This window comes from Morone saxatilis, unplaced genomic scaffold, assembly GCF_004916995.1.
Source record: "Morone saxatilis isolate NCDOM2014 unplaced genomic scaffold, NCSU_SB_2.0 Contig7, whole genome shotgun sequence".
Taxonomy (NCBI): domain Eukaryota; kingdom Metazoa; phylum Chordata; class Actinopteri; family Moronidae; genus Morone; species Morone saxatilis.
Window position 1 is genome coordinate 17934866 of NW_023340246.1, and position 21840 is coordinate 17956705.

Below are 21840 nucleotides of genomic sequence, written 5' to 3' on the forward strand. Positions count from 1 at the left end.
CTGAATTCACTAACAGGCTGCATCTGTATCTGCCAGCATGTGCACAGGGAGCACAGATATTATTTTGGATCATGCATGCGTGAGAATGTGGTCTCTCCACTGCAGTTTTGCGGGACCCACTCTTGCTAACTGGTTGGATGTTGACACAGAAAGCTGTACACTGCCGTTTTAAATGAGGTGGTAAGTTTTAAGGCACATTGGTGCTCTTAACTGTTTGAGTTAGATTGTTTCTTATATGATTGTCCCGTTCTGTTTTTGTGGTAGGATGACAGAAAGATCTTGGTGTGCACCACAGGGATGTTGGTTTGGAGGTTTCTAAGTTTAACTGCATCTCTAAAGTTATGGGAATGACCCTCAAAGTAATTTGTGAAGCAAAGCAATTATGGTGATGGAATTGTTGTTTTGACTCTGTTTTCGATTCAGGCCTTTCAGCCCTGCTTGATTCATCGCCTCCTATGTTTGGCTTTCTTTCTCTGTGTGTATCTTATCCCCTGTTTATCTGGTCATTTGCATGGATGGTGTTCCTCTGGACTGGGTTAGGACTTGTATATCATTGTCACCTCTTTACATTCTCTTACTCCTTTTCTCGGTCGGTCACAAAAGGACAAGAACAAATCTTGTGGGCTAACTGAGATTACTAAGACAGTTGTGCTGCACATAGTTATCCTCACATATCAGAGTCATGAAAGTGACTCCGTATGAGACATTCTGTTTCTTTACACTTCTCAATAATAGTTATTAAGAGGAACCAAGATACAGGAGTGGACTCCAATCCAACCTCTGGTGGTCTCATTCATCTCAGTCTTTCTGCTACCTCTTTTATCAGTCCTCTCTGACACAGACTTGTTATTACATTACATTCTCTAAAGCTAATACACTCAAGCACGGTCCAGAGCAAATGGAAAGTTGAAGGAGTCACCACTGTGGCCAGAATTGTGTGGTTCAGTTGTGGGATTGTCAAGGAGAATTGGGCTGAGGGACATTGCAGTTATGGGTTTTCAGAACCCATTTCTGCAGATTGTGAGAGGCCTAAAGAATGGCTATGTCCTGGCTCCGGTCTGCTGGGCTGATAACAGAAGACCTAAATAGTTGATCACGTACCTCTAAAAATGTTGAAGTGGAGGCAAAGGGAGGAAAGTTTGATAGAATGCACTTGCACGATGCCTCATTGATTAATGTGTTGTTTCCTTTTCCAACTTGGCAATGATTTGTAAGGTTTTGTAACACTTGCAAGCATGCAGTTGTTAACATCATCCCTAATGTATGCCAGTAGCCTCTGAGCCAGACCTGTGGTCTAAACTCGACAACAGCGAGAAAGTGATTTCTTCTCTGTTAGCTTTAGAGTTGAAGGTGAAGACATTTTATCAGACAGAGAGCTGAGCCCTGCAGGCCTGTTCTGTCTAGTTTTGTCTATGTGAGCATTTGTGCATGCATGTGTGTCCCTTTCCAAGTGATGCAGTCAACCTCGACCGTGGAACTGCCAGTATGTGACCAGAGAGGTGGTGTTGCTGTGGAAACCAGTGGCAAATAGAAACAAATTAGGTTGTTTGAGCTCCCATGATAATCCTGCCAGACAATCTTTAGGCCAAAGCTCTGCTCATCAACATCACCATCATCACATGGAGGCAACAGCGAGACTACACACACACACGTGTGCACACACATACAAGCTTGGAGAGTTTTTGTGTGTTTGTGTGTGCTCCAATTGAGGAGGGGTGTGTGTGTGATGAAACTGTTTGTGACTTTATTATTCTGTCTTTTTTCCAATCCACTACTTTGTGCAGAGGGTTTAAATGCAGTGGCCATCTATGGAGAGAAAATACGAGGATGTTTATACCCATAACATAAAACCAGTGTCCTTCCATTTTCTCTGTAGTAAACATAATGCCAAATGGACCATTTTTTGTCATACTGATTCATTGTGCCATTCTGTTGTACCCATTTTTTTTCAAATTACTGTCATCTGGTTCATTATTTGAGAGCATTTTTTCTGTGTTTACTATGAATATAAACTTCATACAATGCGGCGTGCCACCATCTTCCATTTCTCACCTCACTAACTTTGACTCTATCCTAAGCAATGCTCCCATCTGTCGCACTGTAACAGCATCTCAATCTCAAAATACATGTCAAAGTTTGTGTTTGATTCTCTCAATACTTTTTATATTAAATAAATTCAAAACAAAACCATGTATTTCTGTTACACCTGGATTGATTAAATGCTATTACCTATGTTTTTTTAATTGGAAAGTGTTTGACTGTCTGTCCCTCCCTTTATTATATCATCCCTCCCTCTTTCTCTTTCCCACCAGTCTCGTGAACAGTCAGACGATGAGCAATCAGAGGACTCTGTGAAGTTCAAACGACTTCACAAGTTGGTTAATTCTACACGCCGGGTCAGGAAAAAACTCATCAAGGTGGAGGAGGGCAAGAAACATGGCTCTGAAGGTTTGTTTTACCTGAGTTCCTTTGTTTAACTTACAGTTCAACATAATTTAAATCCAAAGGCATTATACTTCCACTGGATATGAATGTAAACTCTGCTCGCAGTACTTGTGACAGTTGTTATGTTGAATATCTGTGTTGAGCACTAAATTGAGGTGTTTGTCCTTACTAAAATGAAGTTAAAGTTTATAGTTAAATGTGTGCTTCCAAATGAGGGTTAGTGGGAATTAATGAGTCTTGTTTTTTGTTTTGTTTGTTTGCCAAAGTTTTACATTGTCTGTCATGGGTTTTGCCCAATACTCAGACTTTAAGAATGTGTTTTGAAAATTTTGCTAGCTAGCTGTGGTTTGGAAAACCACAGATGGGTCACGGGACTACACAGCCTCAAATGTCTAAATCCTCTTGAGTAACTAATTTTTTAGTCGTCGTCTTCTTTTTCTTTAGACTTTCTGAATCTGGAGGCACCTCCCACCTGTGAGGACAACACAGCTCTGTATACAGGGGTCCTAAAGAAGCCCCCTTTGCCCCAGGAGATCTCCCTTCCCTCCCTCACCCAGGATCAACTCTCTTTGGATGGAGACACAGACAGTCTGACCAACTCCCCTTCCTCCAGCAGCCTGGACACCTGGTCCGGGCACAAGCTGGTCAAAACCTTCAGCAAGTCTTCTAGTACCCACGGCCTCATCCGGCCCCCCAGGAGAACACCAGTTAGCTCCGGGGGCCTGGGAGGCTCCATCTCCGGCATTGGAGGTAGTGGCTCTTCCTTCTCAGAGCTGGATGGCTGTGGATTGGACGACGAAGGAAAGCTGTCACGCTCCACGACCGACGGCGAGATGCGGAAGGCGCTGAGCTCCATCTCCCATGGGGTAAGTAACAATGAAGCTCTCTACGCCTACTATGGCCTCACCAAACCTCGCCCCAAACCCCATGCCCAGTCCCGCCTCCTGATATCCCTGGATGACGGTCCACAAGGCAGCCCCAAACACCAACCTGCCAACCGGCACCATGGCAGCTGGACGCACCGGAAACCTGACCCCAACTATGCTTACTCCACTAAGCACCTACTGTATCAACGCTCGCGCAATGCCAAGACCCCTGTCTCCCCTCTGTCTGTCACCCCCACCTCCCCTGCTCGATGTGATGTAGCCAAATCAAAAGGTTTTGGAAGCGGGGGAGGAGGCTGGGTGTTCCCCTCCCGCAGGCTGCGTGGTCGAACGGCAGTCAGTGAGCTGAACATCACCTATGTGGTAGAACGGAGCCTGTACGGTCACCTCAACTGGGCCCAGCTGGTCCGCCCAGTTACCCTCAGCCGCGCTGAGCGCCGCTGTCTGTTGGAGGAGGACCGCGAGGCGGACAGGAAGTGGGCGGCCAGTGTGGACCGCTGCACCAAGCGGGTACTCTTGCGCATCCAACAGAAGTCTGTGAGTTTAGACCATGAGGTTTAAATCGACCGCCTCGTGTGAGCAGGACTCGGTGCTTCAAAGTTGCAGAATAGCTCAGAGGTTATAGGTGAAGGTGCAGCACACATACACAAACAAGACACATGCCAGTTCAAATTACTTAAACTTATCCGTTTAATATTGTCTGTGTAAGAAATCCACATCAAAGTATTGCAGCTGTGCTCATGAGTAGAAAAAGGCTATGGGCTGGTGTATATATCACAGAACTAACTGCCCCAGAGGAATGTCATCTTCTATGACCTTTAAGTGAATCCCTTTGGCTTTAAACCTTTATTTCAGCTGAATATGAAATGATTATGGAATGTGCGGTGGCCCACTTGGGAGGTTAAGTTACAGCAGAGATTTGTGCCTTTTTATAAATGTCAGACCCCTGAAGGACATGCACACATGCACAGTCACACTGATCCCTGTGGGTAAAAGATGTTGTACAAGCTTGAAACTGCTCATCTTTAGAACTCTAGAACGTAGCCTCAGAGGCATATTCAATGAATGGCTTTATTAAGTTAACTTAAGGGACCGAATGGTCTTTACACTTTTAATTTGATCTTTGATCTAAGAGTATAGCAACAAAAAGTGAAAACAACAGGAAAATGGGTAAACTACATCTAATACTGATTCATATTACAGTGAATGTAAAATGCAGGTCCATAACTTTGTAATGTCAACCAGGATGAAAACCCTGGTTGTGTTGCAAATAACTCACTTATTCCAAACATGTATCCAAATATGTATCCAAATAGCCTGTGTGTATCAGCAGAAGTAGTGGCACATACGAGGTGGTGATATAGTGGAGCTATCCTGCAGCTTTGAGGGTACCTGAATCCTATCGTGTTCTGGTGAAGTCACTGGAGGTCGTTCTCATCCAAAGACTCGTTGACTCCACTTTTTCTGTTGTTGCTTTTCGTGTTCTTTTTTGGCCCGTGCCTCTATAGTTGCAGATGTGATTTTTTTTTTTTCTTTAGTTGTTTTTCTTTCCTATAATTATCTTTGAGAGACATTTTTTTCTGGGTGCATGTCCATTCCATCGAACATTGCCATGACATTCAGAGTTGTTTTTGGACGTCTCTTTAAACGTGTTTGTTCTCCAAGCTATGCTTTTCCTGGGAAGTTGTGATGTGGACTGCAGCTGTGGACATCTAATATTAAAGCTATGTTCTTAATGAGCAATGCCTTCTCACACTGAGGATCTTCGTCTAGGATTTGCGGGAGTAGTTTAGAAGTAATGGCTTTTGAAGCAAAGGAGAAATGCCATCAAGTGCCCCACTTGAATTGAGAGTTTTTTTTTGGCAGATGCATACGTGCATGACTGTGTCTACATGTTTTTGTGTGACCTACTGCAAAGCTCAGGTTGGATTCAAAAAGTCAAAGCCAGTTCAGTGATAAGATCCTAGATCTCTTATTCCTCTCATGTCATAGTTCCCCTTTGTGTCTACCCCTTATCTTGCTGTCCTCTAAAGTCAAGAAAAAAATCCATATCACCCTGTCCTCTCAGCAGAAACAATTTACTCTCTCTCTAAAAATGTTTCTGATGAGACTAACATACTGTCGGCCCTAAGCAACCAACCTTTATGTTGTGCATGTTGGCATACTAAGCCCAGTTTTGCATTTCTCATAATTAACCACAAGACATTTTGCATCAGGCTGAAATGCAACAAATATACGTTAACTTGTACAGTTATGTGTTTTAGCTTGGCCACATCAAGAAAGCCTTAATTAAATTCCATATTTCTTCCGGGGATTTGAGTTCTAAAGCATATGAGGAACTCGTTGCGTGCTCTCCACGCTCAATATAACAGCTCATTTGCCAAGGACCGTGCAGTAACTCGCAATTTTAAAGAGGAGCTCATATAACAGTTTGTGTTACATCATGTCTGTTGGCTGTCCACAGTCCCATATGACATCATGCCCCCGCATATATATATATACAAACCATATACCCATGTACATTAATCAAACTACTGCCTGTGTTGCGCCAAGCATGAATCATTGTGAGTTGACCCTCAGTGGGTGTGGATGGGAAGTTTCTGTAACGTGACCTTCTGAATGTGACTTATTTGATTGTGTTTTGGCTCCCCAACAGAGAACATGCAGCTTTGGAGGCTTTGACCTGTCCAACCGTTCGCTCCATGTGGTCAACACCGGCTCGGAGGCCAACGTAAGTGCTGGCAGCTTGTAAAATCAGAAGAGGCTGTGAGGTGCACAACCCGCACTCTCCTGTCACACTAAATCACTTTTTCTCTTCTGTTTTTTCCTTTTGTTTTTGTGACCTCCCTGCCCTTTGTCTTCTCCTGATTCGTCCCCATCTCTCCTCATCTGTCTTTTGCTTCTTTCTGTCACCTCCTTACTCTTTGCCTGGCCCTTTCTGTTCTCCCTTTCCTTCTTCTAATCACAGAATAAAGAACAGGAGGCTATATACCGAGAAGTGGTCAAATCCCCCACTACGTCTCGGATCTCACTGGGCAAGAAGGTCAAGTCGGTCAAGGAGACGATGAGGAAACGTATGTCGAAGAAGTACAGCAGCTCCTTGTCTGAGCAGGTTAGATACAAACACACTTGAATACACACAAATACATGTGGATGCAATTTTTGAATTATTTGGAGAAAGTTCAGATAACATTGAACACTTCTTAGGTTTCCCTTTTTTTCACGCAAACGAGGCGTGTATAAACATAGTCAAGCCTTAACTTTATTTAAAATGAAAAACAAACGGTCCCACAAATCCACACATTATGCTTTTAGTCCTTAAAACAGTGAGCCAAGTGCAGTTGTAAAGAAAGAAAAGCTCCCTGTGTTCTGCAAACATTTAGAGGATGTTTTGTAGTATAAGCCACATATTCTGTCCACAGGCTGTAAGTGGGTGGGAGTATTTGTGTTAGTTACAGAATAAACACAGTGCACTAAAACACACACACATTTGGATTTCTCTCCACTCTGCTCTCCCTGGTCTCCGTGTGTAGGGTGGAGTGTGTGCTTCATGCTGAGCTCATGAAGTGATGCAAGTCTCCCCCAGGCTAGCTCTTAGGAAATGGAGACTTAAAGTGTGAGGGAGTATAATGGCTGTCTCATCTGCTATGGCCTAATTTTTTGGGGCATTCAGTGGATTTACTGTGTGGCCTGTCCAGCCCTGCAGTTTGATGTTGCCTTGCAGAATGTGCCATTAATGCACAGTCTAACATCTGTCTGTCATGGTGGTCTCAACACGGTGACCCACATATCTTGGCATGAGTCATGAAGCCATTGGTTGCAGGAGAGCAAAGAAAAATTAATTGCCATGTCTTGATGCCTCAAGCATGGCCATTTTATAGACCACAATGCCACCTAGTGGACAAATAAAATACAAGGTGTTGATGCATCATGGTGCATGGTGTATGTTGTTGTATATCATATTCATAGGTATTCATAGTGTATAATCACCTGAATATAGGAATCACTGTGTTTTCGTTAACTTAGAATGAACCTGTACAAATGCCATGGGTTACCTTCCATGGAGGCATCCATAATTTGATGCACTTCCTGTTGAAATAAATTGTTCAGAGTGAGGCATCTAGTGTAAACCAACACTTATAGCTGAAAGGACAGGCAGAAAATAAAGTCTTGTGATTTATAATGACATTATTGCGGGACATTTTTGTTGCCCCTACCACTGCAGCTTGAGGTCACTTAAGATGTACTGTTTTTCAGGAAGATTTATAAGGTCTTTAAATGGAAAAACAAATCATCAAAAATCTTTTGGTAAATTGTTGACTAATAACTTAATCACATTTATGCTGAAAACCTTTATATGTGCACCTGTTTTTCAGTAAAGATGAAAAAATACTGACAACCCTTATCCCCCCCCCCCCACTCTCCTATTCTTTTTCCACCCTCTTCACCTTTAATCTTCATTTCTTCTTTGTTTCCATCGTTACCCCCTTATGTCGACCTCTTAACCACACTTTCCCCCCTTTCACATCCTCTCATCTCTTAACTGCACGACATTTCCTTTGTATCTTCCTCCCATGTCCTTTCATTACCCATCTGGATCCTCCCCCTCTCTTTCTGTCTTTTAGTCCAGTCCGGATGGAGCCCCTGGCTCCCCTCAGTCCCCTCAGCCTGACACCGACTCTCTGGAGAAGCCGAAGCTTAAGGCCGGAGGATCAGTGGAAAGTCTGCGTAGTTCACTCAGCGGACAGAGTTCAATGAGTAAGTTTTAGAAAAACTGTTTTTTTAAGACTGATAATTTTAAATGGACCTTTATGTTGTATATATGTAAAATATTGTATGTAAGTAAAAGCAATCTAAATATCTGTAATTTAGTTTACACCTTACGTTGATAGCCTGTTTTGGGCAATGTTTAACACTAGATGGTGCTCCTAACATTTGATTTTTGCTGCCTGACTTCTGCTTCTGGCGTTACATGTATACCAATTATGATTTTTGTGGAGTGATGAACAGCAATTCTCTCCCTCGATTACCCCCGGTCCCACCAGTTGCCTTATGTGCTGTGATCTCACAGAATTTTCAAGTGCGTTTTGAGCTCTTTGGTCATCTTATCTAATTACACCTCCTGATTACTTCAACCTGTTGTTTCCCTCACGTCTCTGTGGATAAAATACCCTCCAAGAGTACTTGGCCGTCTTACAGTGATTCAAAGCCGTAGAACATGCACACAGACTTGCAGGCAGACAAGCAAACATGCGGTAATGATTAGGTAGGAAGTCTTGCCTCTCCGATTCCCACACGTCTACATGATTTCAACAGCCTTCCCTCAGATGCAGAAAGAAAGAAAAGAAAAGAAATACGCAACTTCTCCCAGGATCTGTAATACAAGTGAAGACCTTGTTAAAGATTTCCACTCACAGCAGACACAAAAATGTTGAAAAAGAAGCTGACAAAATAAAATAAATATAGTGTTCACATGTAACCTTGTAACTTGATAAATGCAAGCTATTATAGGTTGACTATGAAGATGACAACTTAAGTCAGGATTTACTGCATTGTATAGTGTAAAGGAAAGCTCCAGTCAAATGCCATCATTTTGTAACAAGTGACCAGTGAAGGCTTTATAGGCAGTCATTTTATAGCTCCTATAAATCTCCTTCTGTGTGCGTTTGTGTCCAGGTGGTCAGACAGTGAGCACCACAGACTCGTCAGCCAGTAACAGAGAAAGTGTGAAGTCGGAGGATGGTGATGACGAAGAGCCGCCTTATCGGGGGCCGTTCTGTGGACGCGCTCGCGTCCATACAGACTTCACCCCCAGCCCCTACGACACAGACTCCCTCAAACTGAAGGTAAAACACACTTTGGCATGGAAGTGATTACAGTTCATGGATATAATGAAAGATTTTACTTTTAACGGTTCAGTTTTTCCACACTAGTCTCAATATTTTTGACCAACTATCTGGTTAAAATTTGAAATGCAACAGTTTCTGAAATCTTGTCATTGTGATTTTCCAGCGCGGTGATGTGATTGACATCATCAGTAAGCCACCCATGGGAACGTGGATGGGCCTGCTGAACAACAAAGTGGGCACCTTCAAGTTCATCTATGTGGACGTGCTGAGTGAAGAAGAGGAGAAGCCCAAAAGGCCAGTGAGGAGAAGGAGGAAGGGCCGACCACCTAAACCCACATCAGTTGAGGAGCTGCTAGAGCGCATCAACCTCAAGGTAGATAAGCAAGAGTGCCAGATTGGGTACAGTATTGCCATATTGTTGGATTCACAGATTTTGGTCAACTCACAAAGTGTCTTTTAAGTTTTCAGTAGCAGTAAAGTTTAGTAGATTTACAGACACTGATTTTGTCTACTGTATGAACTTTGCAGAAATCAGCGAATTGTCCGAGCTGAAAAACCCCACCCATCTGGCACCTTAATTGGAGAAAACAAAACTTAACAAGTAAATCAAAATATTGTTTTTAGCCAAGTATCTTCAAAACGCATTTGCAGACAAGCAAAGATAAATATAGTGTAGGTAATTACAGCCCGCACAGCTTAGGATGTTTGATCTGACACTGACGCATAAACATTAACACCCACATTCTCACTGCCACGCCCCAAAAAATAACTTGCATCTTTCATCAAAACCTACACATAGCTGTGAGCTTGAAATAATCTCCTCCCACTCATGCAGCCAGCAAGCCTCACCTCCCCGAATAGAGAAAAAGACTTTGTGGGTTGTCTGTTTTATCTCTGGCCAGCCTAATGGCCAAGTCACAGATTAAAGATCTGGAGTACATTATTAATGTTACAGCACAGGCGTCATAAGCTGTGAGTCTGGGTGTTACAACTGCATCATAGCACTCGGGTCCCCTTAGTCACCACCGACTTCCTGCAGTGGGCAGGTTAGACTAAACACATATAAAACATTTTAGAGTTTGTAGTCAATGTGTATTGTCTTACCAGGTATTTTAACCACTCTTACCTCGATTTGTGGCCTGCTGATGATGGAAAAAGTAAAAATGAATTCCAGGCCCACAGTTTTCTTATCCAACATGATTGTGTCAAGCACCATTTGCATCCAGTTATTCAACTTGTGTCAACATTAGTGGTCTTTACTGTTCATAAACATTACAGCAAATAAATTTAGGCTGGAGTAAAAAATAAATAATCTAGTTTTAAGAGCCTTTGTCTTTATTTTCAGTGCTTTATTGTCTTTTATGATCAGGAAGTTTTTTGCAGCAGCCAGATTTTTGTGTTAGGTTCATATGAGTCATTTTTGGCATTGGCTTTTTTCTCTAGATGACACAATTTTTTACTTGTTGGTAGAAGGGGATTTTTTTGTAGTGATACGTTTGCAAAAGTTTTACTGCAAGAGTGCGTCACTTGTTTTCACAAGTTTTCACACTTGTGTCACATTTCCTTTTCTCAGGTTTTTGTCGTTTGAAGTGACCATGTTCACAGAAATGGTTAGGATCCATATACTATTCAAATACAGTATGAGTTATGATTCAGCTGTCATACATCAAAGACTGAGTGCGTTGTTGGTTTGTACTTTTAGAAATAGAAAGTAACATTTGGCTAAACTGGCGAGGCAAAATTTGGAACACACATCAACATTCCCTGTCTGTAACCGTGTAAATCTCCACACCCTTGTAACTTCTGGGTCGATGAATTCTCTGCCAAAAAAATCTTTGGATTTTGAAACGTGTTTGAGTTTTCGAGTGGCCAAAAAGACAAAAGATACTGTGAGTGAGTGGACCCGGCTGCCTGTGTTTGTGTTAGTTGGTGGTCCTTTTGTTTAGTCCTGCATCACCCAGCAGAAATAGAACGGAGACACACAGTTCTCCGCTGTGGACTCCACCATTGTAATTGATGGTCTCGCTGGTGACACACAGTCTATGTATTCTCCCAACAAAGTGTGTGGGTCACACAAACGTAGAGCCCAGCAATATTCAAAGTGGAAGGAGTTATGAGTGTGTTGAATGATGGTGTCAGCTGACTGTGCACTCACACAGGGCGTATTCTGATTTTTTCTCTATGACCGTACCCTCTCAGATAACACAGTGGTTTGGGTGACGAGCCTTGGTTTTGTTTGTGTTGGTGTGTAAAACTGTGTTGACTGTGGTTGAAGAGCACTTTGATGTAATCGTCTCCACCTTCGGTTCTTCGTGTTTCCACATTACGTTGGCGGGTTTCCCTTTCAAGTCCCGTTTGCCATTTTGGTCACAGCTAGAATAGCTTTCGGGATTGTGGCCATGCACTGCACCGCTCTTACTTGATTGGTGCAGCTAACTCGCTAACGTTGCTACAACTCACTTTTATATGCCTGTCAACATGACAAAGTTTGTGCCGTATTAAAGCGTGTTGACAGTTGAGGCAGCCATAACTGAATTAGCCACGGCTTAAAGTGATTACATGCCATCTAAAAATCTAAATAGCATTTTAGATTTGGCTCTCCAGTAGTTTAAAAATACACTGTGTGGATGGGAAATTATGAGCAGAGACGTGTGTACCTTACTCTTTTCTCCTTACCCTACCTCAGTGTATCTCATTCTTAACTCCTCAAAAGAAACTCTAAACTCAGACGTGATGTTTTCTGTCATGCAGGAACACATGCCTACTTTCTTGTTCAACGGCTACGAGGACCTGGACACGTTCAAGTTGCTGGAAGAGGAGGACCTGGATGAGCTGAACATCAGAGATCCTCAGCACAGAGCTGTACTGCTCACCGCTGTAGAGCTGTTACAGGAGTACGACAGTAAGTAGACTCAGAAGACACATATACATGATGATTTTAACTCACTCAAACTCACTCGCTGCATTAAAGATAAATAATATTCATTTTGATGACCGAAGACCTGGAATTAAGATCCTGGTGTTTACTGGGAATTCTCACCGAAATCTACTCTTTTCCTGGAAAAAATATTAGTCAGCACCTAGGACGTACTTGAGACTATTCTAAACTTCAGCATGCAGTTGTCATTCTTAGGTACTGAAGTACATAAGTGAGACAAGTGGATCAGGTGCTGCGTTTTTTTCCAAATACTCTTAAAATAAACTTAACTAAATTTCTACAAAACCAAATCATTTCAAAGGCACAGTAAGGGGCACTCCACTCTACTGCTATCTAATAACTAAATTAACCTAATGTTGATAATGTACCTATTTTCTGTGTGTCTTTGTATTCACAGGCAGCAGCGATCCAGAGCGCAGCGGCCTGTCAGGCTCTCAGGAGAAGCTGCTGTCTGAGGGTCGGGGCCTGGTCGGAGACTCCCCGCGGGACTCCGGGTGCTACGAGAGCAATGAGAACCTAGAGAATGGTAATGAAAGCTTTGCGTAGTCTAGGCCACCATTACCCAAGGCCCACTGGGAATTATCCTTGCTTAAACCCTAGTCTTGGCCTAGCCTAGCCCTACTGTAGTTCCACAGCGACTCCTTCACCTCTTTCCTCTGTTGGCTTCCACCTCTGCTCCATCTCTTGCTCTACTGCAACACCTCACCCATCTCTCTCCTCTGGACCAGCGCCTGCCAGTCAAACTGCCCATTTTGCTGCCATATCTGCCCCCAAAACCCTCACACCTTTAGCCCTCTAGTTTGGGTGCCCCTTGTCACCTCATTAACTTTTACTATCCTGTCACTCCACTCTCTTCACCACTCTTTCAATCTCATAGGCATTCTGTATCGTCAGTGCCAAAGTCCAGTTGTAACTGAGAAGGAGCCAGGTTCAAGACCACTAAGCCTAGTCCACCCCACAATGCTGGGAGCACAGAGGGCGAGATCCTCCCTAATGTACAGAACTGTTCTGATGAGAATAAGCTCGCTGCCCAGTCATGGACTCAGATTCCCAGCTCTTCCACCTGTGGATGCGAGGCTGATAGAAGGATATCAGGAGGATGATTATGGCCTCAGAGAGTATTTCTGTTAAGTGTTTTTAATATAGATCAAGAGCTTGCAGAGTAGCATGTCAATAAATGCCTGTTTAATTTGCTGTGGTGATTCTATAGGCTGATGAGGTTTTTTTTTTTAAAAATGTACTAGTCAGGTAACAGATCACAGCTGCCATTTAATAACATAACATTTTAATTTGTCAGTTTCGTTGTGTTTAAAGTGACCATATTGCACAAACAATCATACAGTATGTGCCTAAAAAAAGATGTGGATGAAAATATTTTTAAATTGTAGTGCATAGATTGTAAGAGAGTTCTGATTATATTAGTTTATTGAGGTCTTATTTGTGAGAGTTCTTTTTTGTTTATTTTTGACACTGCTTTATCCTCCTGCGTAAGACTGTATGCTTTCTTTCTTCCATGCAGAACATTCTTTTTAACAGCTCCATAACTCATAAATCACTGCTTTGTCAAACCTTGTCTTCTCTCTATAAATGTGTGTGTATGTGTCATTCAGGTTCAACTTTAAAGCGTGCAATCTGCCACAGTAGAGATTTAAGTTGTGGAATAAAAGCCACTTCTTTAAAAAAAAAAAAAAAGACTCTGGTGCTGCTTGCTTTATTTTTATGCCCTTTTCTTCTGTCTGTTTTTCCTGCCATGCCATTAAACACTGCATAACTAGCTGCATAACATTTAGTAAACTTTCTGCATTTCTTCTTGCAGTTTCAGGGTTCCACAGTTCTCCTACCTGTACAAATTTATAGAATCATTCATATTTTACAGTATCTTAATGGGATATTTCTGGATATTTATTAGTCTAGAGAATTGAAAAAGCAAAACGCTTCATTTAAATTTAAATAACAGAAAGCCATTAAAATTCATTACGCAGACTTAAAATGTATCGTTTTGGGGAGGAAAAAGTCACTGTCGAGCCCTGAATGTATGCTCTTTTAATCAATAGACCTTCCTTTAACACACACGTCTGATATTTTTTCCTCTATCTAGAAGTAGTCCTTCTTTCTCATATCATCCGAGGACTTCTCTAATCTATCAACTTCTACTCATCATTTTCATATGCATACATTATGTGGTGATGTATTGGTCAGTTTAGTAAGGGGTCGAGTAATGGTGATATTCAGTCAGTGATCTCCATAATACAAAATAAACAAAAATAATGACACACAACTTTAGGTTTATTTGAAAACATCTTAAATCAGTTGCTATTACTAATTATATTTCTATATAAACAACGTCTTTATTTTTTTATTGATTTTTATAAGAATATTAGTTTGGTCAAGTATTCTTATTAAATGTCAGTATAAATCATCTTCAGAATTTAACATACAACTTGCTCCTAATGCTGCTATATAATCCAGTAATGCATCTAGTCTCTGACAAATTTGCTATTTATTAATAAGTTGCAGTTTTGTGCTTAACTTTTTTTACTCTTCTGGGAACTGTTGAGATATTTCATGACATTCCATCTATTGAACTCTTGTCTGTCATCCAAACATTTAAACTCTTTGGCAAGCCACACTATGTGGCACCCATCCATCTCATCCATCCATTTTGCTCTGTAAGCCAGAGGATAGATGGTAAGTTGCTTCAGTCTTTTGTTCCAATGTTTCTGAACTACCCTGTCCAGATATCTTTATTTGGAGTTGCTGCTATGACAACAACAAATCAGCCAGTTTGGTCATGAGTCAAAGAACTTATCTTATCCCAGTGGCACCCCACCCCTTCCTTATAAACATTTCTCTGCTTTTGACTGTGGTTTACAGATAAGCCTTTACAATAACAATTTTTTTTTTCAAATGACTTGGCTCTGGCAGACTTGTTAAGAATAATTGGTGCTGTGAACATGTTTTCCAATGAGGTAAACATATATGATCCAGAGTATTTGTGTATTCTGTTACTCAGTTATAGATATTGTTTCCTTTTTTTCTCCATAGCAGTTTTCTCAACTTTTGCTAAAATCCACAGCTATCAAGGGAAAGAAAGGAAAACAGTGTGAATGAAAGGCAGACAAAATATATCACACGCACTGCTTAATATAAAAACCATATATATATATATATATATATATATATATGGTTTTTATAATAAGCAGTTGGTACATTTTTATAAAAATGTCTAAGAAAGATAGTTGATTGTTTAGTCACATTAGGAGCACAATGAGGAGCCAGAGGAACAAGATTGTTTTCAAAGATTATGTGTCTCATGTGCTACTGTCAGAATATATTGAAAGTTTCAGTAAATATGACAAAAAATAATATTTTATAAAAGTTACCTAATGCAGCTGTAATGGAGGCATGGTTATAGCAAGCTAAAGAGTGACTTATTCTCTGTTAGCGGTTTCCCAAAAGAGGAAAAACATTTTAAACAGTCAAGGAAAAGTGTCTACATCTCATTACTAAGAGATGATAAATGTTTTTTTTTTATTTTGCAGGTAAGAGCAGAAAGGCTTCCCGTTCCAGTCGTTCTTCAGCAGGCCTCCAGTCTCCAGACTACCCCACCCTGCCCATGACCCTGTCAACAGAGGCTCTGCAACAGAACAGCAAGAACCAGCGCTCGAAGTTCCCCAAAAGCTTCTTCATCAAACCTTCCCTGAAGGGCTTCAACCTGCTGGGGCTTCGCAAAGCCCAAAGACAATCCCCCATTCCGGCCAGCCGCAGCTGCGAGGACCTGGATGGGCCCACACAGCCCACTGGACCATGGAAACGTTCCCACTCTCTTGGGGATCTGCACTGGGAGCAGAACTTTGAGCATAAGGATCTGGGTGTGGAGCTTAAACTCACCAAGGACGGACCCAAGTCTGGCAACAGTAGCCCCAGCAAGGTCTGTAGAGATGAGGGTTCCATAGCTCAGAATAGGACACCACCAGTGAGCCCAAAAGGAAGGGCCGACAGACCACCTGTGCCCTCCCAGCTGCCTCTTCGCCCCCCTTGTCGTACGACGCAGTCCTCTAACCCTCCAGAGCCCCTCTCCAGTCCGACTCCAAGTCCCCCTGAGTCTAATGCAAGCGGGGAGAGGGTCATCCGGACTCACCCCAAAAAGCCTCCAGTCCCTCCTCCCGTTCCTGCCAAGAAGTCTAAGGAGAGACTAGCCAATGGCCTACGTCACCCCCCTCTCTCCCTGCCCTCCTCACCCTCTCCCACTCCCTCCCCTACCCACACCCTCAACCGTTCTCACCCCAGTAGTCCTATAATCCGCAGCAGCAGCAGCAGCCCCAGTCCCAGTGCCCCTGCTCTGCCCGCCAAGACCCCGAGCACCCCTGCCAGCCCCTGTGCCACCTCATCCGCCTCATCCATGGGCGAGGAGTCAGGCACTCCGCCCGCAGTGCAGCCTCCGTGGCTCTCTGATCTGGGGGGCAAGGTGGCTGTTGCAAGGAAGGTTTCCCATTCCAAGATGAGTCCTGACCTGCTCACCCTCCTGGAACAACGGCTAGAGGCTGAGGGCATCGATCTTACAGAGGAGCCCTACTCTGACAAGGTTAGAACAAACTTTCATTAATCTTAACTTGAGACAAGAAAAATCACCTCGCAATTTAGATTATAAATTACATTGCACAGATGCACCAAACAAATGCTGGCAATAGTTGGCTAAAGTATAAAATCTTCCAAACTGGATTCCTGAATTAATTGATCATTCTGAACTTTTTGTATGCACTAAAACATAAATTTTTGTTCTGATAATTAAAATAAACATATACACACTACGGTATATAGATGAGGTGAGGAGAAAACCTCTTTTTAGCTAACACATAATAAAAACATATAAAGCCATATTTCCATGGTTAATGTGAAAATGAGGCTCCAAAACACCTCGGGGCTATACTTGTCTGGCGTCAGGCTCTTTTAGTTTAGCACTGTAACATGCTTAACTAAACTCAGTCATAATTTCACTGCAGCTTGAATCCAAATTACTCTGTGTTGAGGCCAACAACATCAGCAGCTTGCTTTGGACCTCATTTAGTTTAAAAATAGAGACTATTAGAGTCTAGAGTTTGTATGTTTCTTTTTGTATGCAAGCGCATTTGTCAGTGATGTGTGGGTGTGTGTGTATGTCCTATAATAAATACACTGCCTCGAGCTGAGTGAAAGACTGTGGGCTGAGTCTCACTATGATGCGGTTCAGACTGTTAAGTTTATGGGCTGAATCTTACTGAAGGCAGACAGGGTTATAAAACCCTCTGCCACTCGCCAGACCCCAGGCTGGGCCCCCTTTAACATGGCAGAGCCCCCGACGCTGGCAGGAAAACAACACACAAACACACAGAGGCATCAGGGGATGAGGTGAGAAATGCTTTAGACCACAGCACAGCTGGTGGATTACTATTAGTCAGATGTGGATTGGCAGAGACGTGGGGTTTGAGCCTGTACAGGTTGAAAATGTTGAAAACCTTTCGAAATGGATTCTTTCCATTTGCTAATTAAAGTGTGCAATTACTTAAAGGTCCAAAATTTAGGACGCTGCAGAAATGCAATATAATATCCATAGATATGCTTTCAATATTGTATAATCAACTGAATATATATTGTTGTTTTTTTCTTACCTTATGAGCGGTTTAAATATACAGACTCCACAGGTTGCCTTCCATGGAGTCTGCCATGTTGAATCGCCGTGCTTCTATAGTAGCCCAGAAGGGACAAACCGAACACTGGTTCCATATAGGGGTGTTATCGTTCTTTTGCTTGTTTAATGGCCACCATAGTTGCTCCTTTACTCTTAGAATGGGAGGGTGAAGAGGGGGAGTTGCAATGTCCTACCGCTAGATACCACTAAATCCTACGCACCGGGCGATTAAAAAATAGTTGAAAAATAATTGTCTCAAAGGCTTGCTTTGACCTTTTAAAAGATATTTGCTGATATAAATTAGGCAATCTCCAGACTCAAACACAAACACTGACGCACTGAGAAGTTTGGAATACTTTATTAAATGGAAAAACTAGAGGGAAAAAACATGTTTATGTTAAAAAAAAACTAAGCTGTCGAGATTGATCCTCTGATATCATATTGGCATGGGTATTACGTCTTTAAACTTCAATTTACTATTGGGTGCCTAAAGGCATCTGGCCCCAGACAGTGTGAAGGGTCGGCTTTTAAGACCTTCTCTCCATTCTGCTTTCCGGAGGGATCAGTTCCTCCATCCACCCACCCTTTCATCCTCCTGTCCAGTTCGGCCAACCAAAACCAGGCCTTGCTGGAAACCTGCCATTGCTCCAGGTGTCTACACAAAGGGAGAGAGAACAAGAAAACAGAAAACAGTAGAATTTCCTGCCATGCTTGATCCCTCACATCTCTCCTTACATCTTGTACTTTCCTCTTGTCTCATCCTGATCTGTTTTCCTTTTATTAGTACAAAACATGCTAAGTAGACATACAAAACGTGATCTAGCGTGTGCTTGCAGTAGAAGTGGAAATGGTGATTGGGGTATTGCTCATGTACTGTGGAGGAACCAGAACAAAATACACTGACCTGATTTACTTTAGAGTTTAATTATAGTCTATTTTCTAGTGTTTGTCTTCATATTTCTCTGACTCTCCTTTAGAATTGTTCTCATTACTTTGCCAGAAGATGTTCTTAGACAAGCAATTTTGACACCATTAGTCTGCTTCATTCATGAATAACCAGATCTTAATTTTCATAATGACTGTAATAAGTCAAAATTCTCCTTTACGTAAGCCCTCTTCATTAATCCACTGCTCTCTGACACATTCAAATGTCTGATGTATTGTCCTCTTAGATTCTCTTCTTGGACGCTTCATAGATTTCTGTTTTGTATGTGGTTTAGCTGTATTGCTCTATCGAATTAGTCATATCTAATGTCTCTTTCTTCCCTTCCTTCCTCCAGCATGGCCGGTGTGGCATCCCCCAGCCGCTGGTGCAGCGTTACTCCGAGGACTTGGGCCAGGCCGTCAAGGACGTGGCCTCCACCATGGACCAGCTCCGAGTCAAAGAGCTCCGTAAACAACACCGCATGGCTGTAAGGCAACATCACTGAGAACTTCATATTAATTGAGACAATGTTGGAGCTATTTTTTTTGGAAATTATAGAGCTAGAGAAATGCTTAGTGAGGCTTTTCTAGAAAGTAACAATGCAGGCTGGAAAACAGAGCAGTTGTGACAGTAATTTCCCTCTACCCAAGGCTGGCACCATCATTGAGGAGCAGTGATTTTTATTCTTGCTTAAATATCTAACAAGCTTGGTAAATGTGGAGATATACTTTTAAGAGGCAGTTGTCAATGTATTATTGTTATAAGCAGCCTAAAAGTGACTTAATAGAGTCTATCTTTACTCTTTAGCTTTACATGATTTGGCCAAACAAAGTTGGCATGCAGAAACACGACAAGTTTCCTGAAAATCTGAAAACCTCTATTGTCAGCACAAATGTCTCTGTATATTCAGCAATGTGACATCATCAGACTACCTACTGTATCTAATGGCTTTTCACCCCCATTGTGTCACTCAGATCCCTTCTGGAGGTTTGACAGAGATGTGCCGGAAGCCTCTGCCATCAGGTAACATCAGCACGGTCTCTGATTGGCTCACCTCCATCGGCCTGCCCATGTACACCACGTCTCTGGCAGCAGCGGGAATTGACACACTGAGTCGTGTGGCCTTGTTAACAGAGAGCATTGCATGGGAAGCCGGGGTGCGGGATGAAAGGCACGCCCGCCGGCTGGTCAGTGAGGCACGATTGGTCAGCGCGCACAGAGAGGTGCAGTCCTAACCGTGTCGGTGGAGTCATATAAAATAACAGGTATCAACTCACTGGTCAGTACCATCTCATTTAAACATGGTCAGTAGGTGGCCAAAGGCAAATTGGCCACAGACTCAACGATCACTCGAGTGACCACAGCACTACAGTACTACCTGTCATGCACGTGTCAAAAGACTCACAGTGAACCACCCTGCTCTCTGTTTTCTCTCTCAGTCTGTCTTTTCTCAAATGTTTACGACATCGAAGAGTTTCTCCTAACAGCCAACACAAGATATCAATTGCCTTTTAAAAAAAAAAAAAAAACAGACTGTAGACTCATTCTGTGGGATGGATTCCATTCTGAAGACACCCCCAAAGTCTTTAAATAAAGATCTGCCTTGAAGGAAGATTGCACACTCTTTTGTAGGACGGATGTTTTTTAAATACAGATAAGACGGTTTACTTACCTGCATATTTCATAAGTGCTTCATTTTCATCTTTTGTGGCAAGGCAACATTATCTGAGGGTCTTCTAAGGAAGTAGCTTGGCCAAAGTGATTTACTTCTCATTCAACGTTTCATTCCCACTAATAGACTCATAATGACAATGACAGAATTCACTTAACATCCGGACTTTTAATCAACTAAATACATACACCAAACTATGAATAACTGGTGATTTTGAGATGGCTTATTTTGTATCATGTTTCTGTATTATAGCATAATCTGAATTTTAAAATGATTTATATGTTAAAGTTTCTGTTAGCCTTTTGAATGTTGCAGCCTTATTTTGAGGCCAGCTCTCAGTCATTGCTAAGCTGAAACAAGCGGACATTACACCTTTTATATTTCATATTATACTGTATGTCCTATTTCACTGCATATCTCGGATGCACACCCTGCTCCGATATCAATACGAGTCTTACAGAAAGCTCTGTTTTGCTCCAGTAATCACAATCAGCTTTCACAGCAACAGTACATTCCCGTGTATCCAAGCACACATTAAGTTGCCTTACCATTATGAATGAATAGCTTCATTGAATGGAACATATGTATAGTACTGACTATACCGTGACTGAGGCTGAACTGTGCTAAAGGTGCAAGCCTTTTTTTGTGTCTGAGAAATAATTGAGATTTTATGAGAAATGTTTTCAACTCAACCAGATCATTTCAGTGATGCACATGGATGTGGACCACAAATGCCACATGGCTCTGATGGATTGCGGTCTCTATACTTGTGAAGCCCAGATGATTATCCACAGGCACGACACAGACGTCGTCCCATGTTTAACATCCCTTTAACATCCCAACACATTCACTGTACATGTTTCATGCAGAGGGGTTGTGGGACGAGGGAGGGAGGGAGGAAGGGAGGGAGGAAGAAGAAAATAAAAATGTTCCAAAGACACAGCTGACATCTGGGCTGTCATATCTGGAATTTATTGGACTGTCTACACTTTGGTTACAGTGTTGCAGAATTTGATTTATGGCTGGATAATAAGCTGTTTGGGACTTTTTAAACACATTATACTGCAGCTATAATCAATGCTGGTCTGAAATTCTTAATTGGACTTTTGCCAAACATACTGAGGATAGATAGTAAGAACAGTTATTATATCAGGTGAAAAGCTGGCCTCCAAGGTCAGCATACACTATGACACTAAATAGTCTTGCAAATCAGGGAAACGCTGCGTCAGGTCAGCCTGTTACTGAAACTATGGGCCAAAAACTGAAAACAACCAGAAACTAATTTCATTTGCACACTGCATGAAATGGAACTAACGGATATTCCTCCTTTGGGTTTTTTCCCTCTTATTTCTAACAGTTAGGTTCCATCTTTCATAGTAGGAACTGAACTGAAGGCTTATTCCACATATATCATATTTAAAAATTTGACCAAGTGTTAAAATTATTATTATTATTTTTT

General features: G+C 42.1%; 1 protein-coding gene across 5 annotated transcripts in view; it reads left to right on the top strand.

Annotated features, from left to right (window-relative positions):
* The window catches only part of sash1a (SAM and SH3 domain containing 1a), a 156023-nt gene extending 135785 nt beyond the window's left edge, over positions 1-20238 (top strand). For 4 of the 5 annotated variants that reach the window (XM_035678355.1, XM_035678356.1, XM_035678359.1 and 1 more), the window contains 12 exons: positions 2313-2448; positions 2890-3311; positions 5986-6060; positions 6298-6441; positions 7955-8087; positions 9006-9175; positions 9342-9551; positions 11930-12080; positions 12514-12642; positions 15659-16701; positions 19065-19196; positions 19684-20238. In XM_035678355.1, coding sequence (XP_035534248.1) covers positions 2313-2448; positions 2890-3311; positions 5986-6060; positions 6298-6441; positions 7955-8087; positions 9006-9175; positions 9342-9551; positions 11930-12080; positions 12514-12642; positions 15659-16701; positions 19065-19196; positions 19684-19944 — 3006 coding nt within the window. In that variant the 3' untranslated portion in view covers positions 19945-20238. The other variant, XM_035678360.1, reaches the window with a different exon arrangement.
* Positions 20239-21840: the final 1602 nt, after the last annotated feature.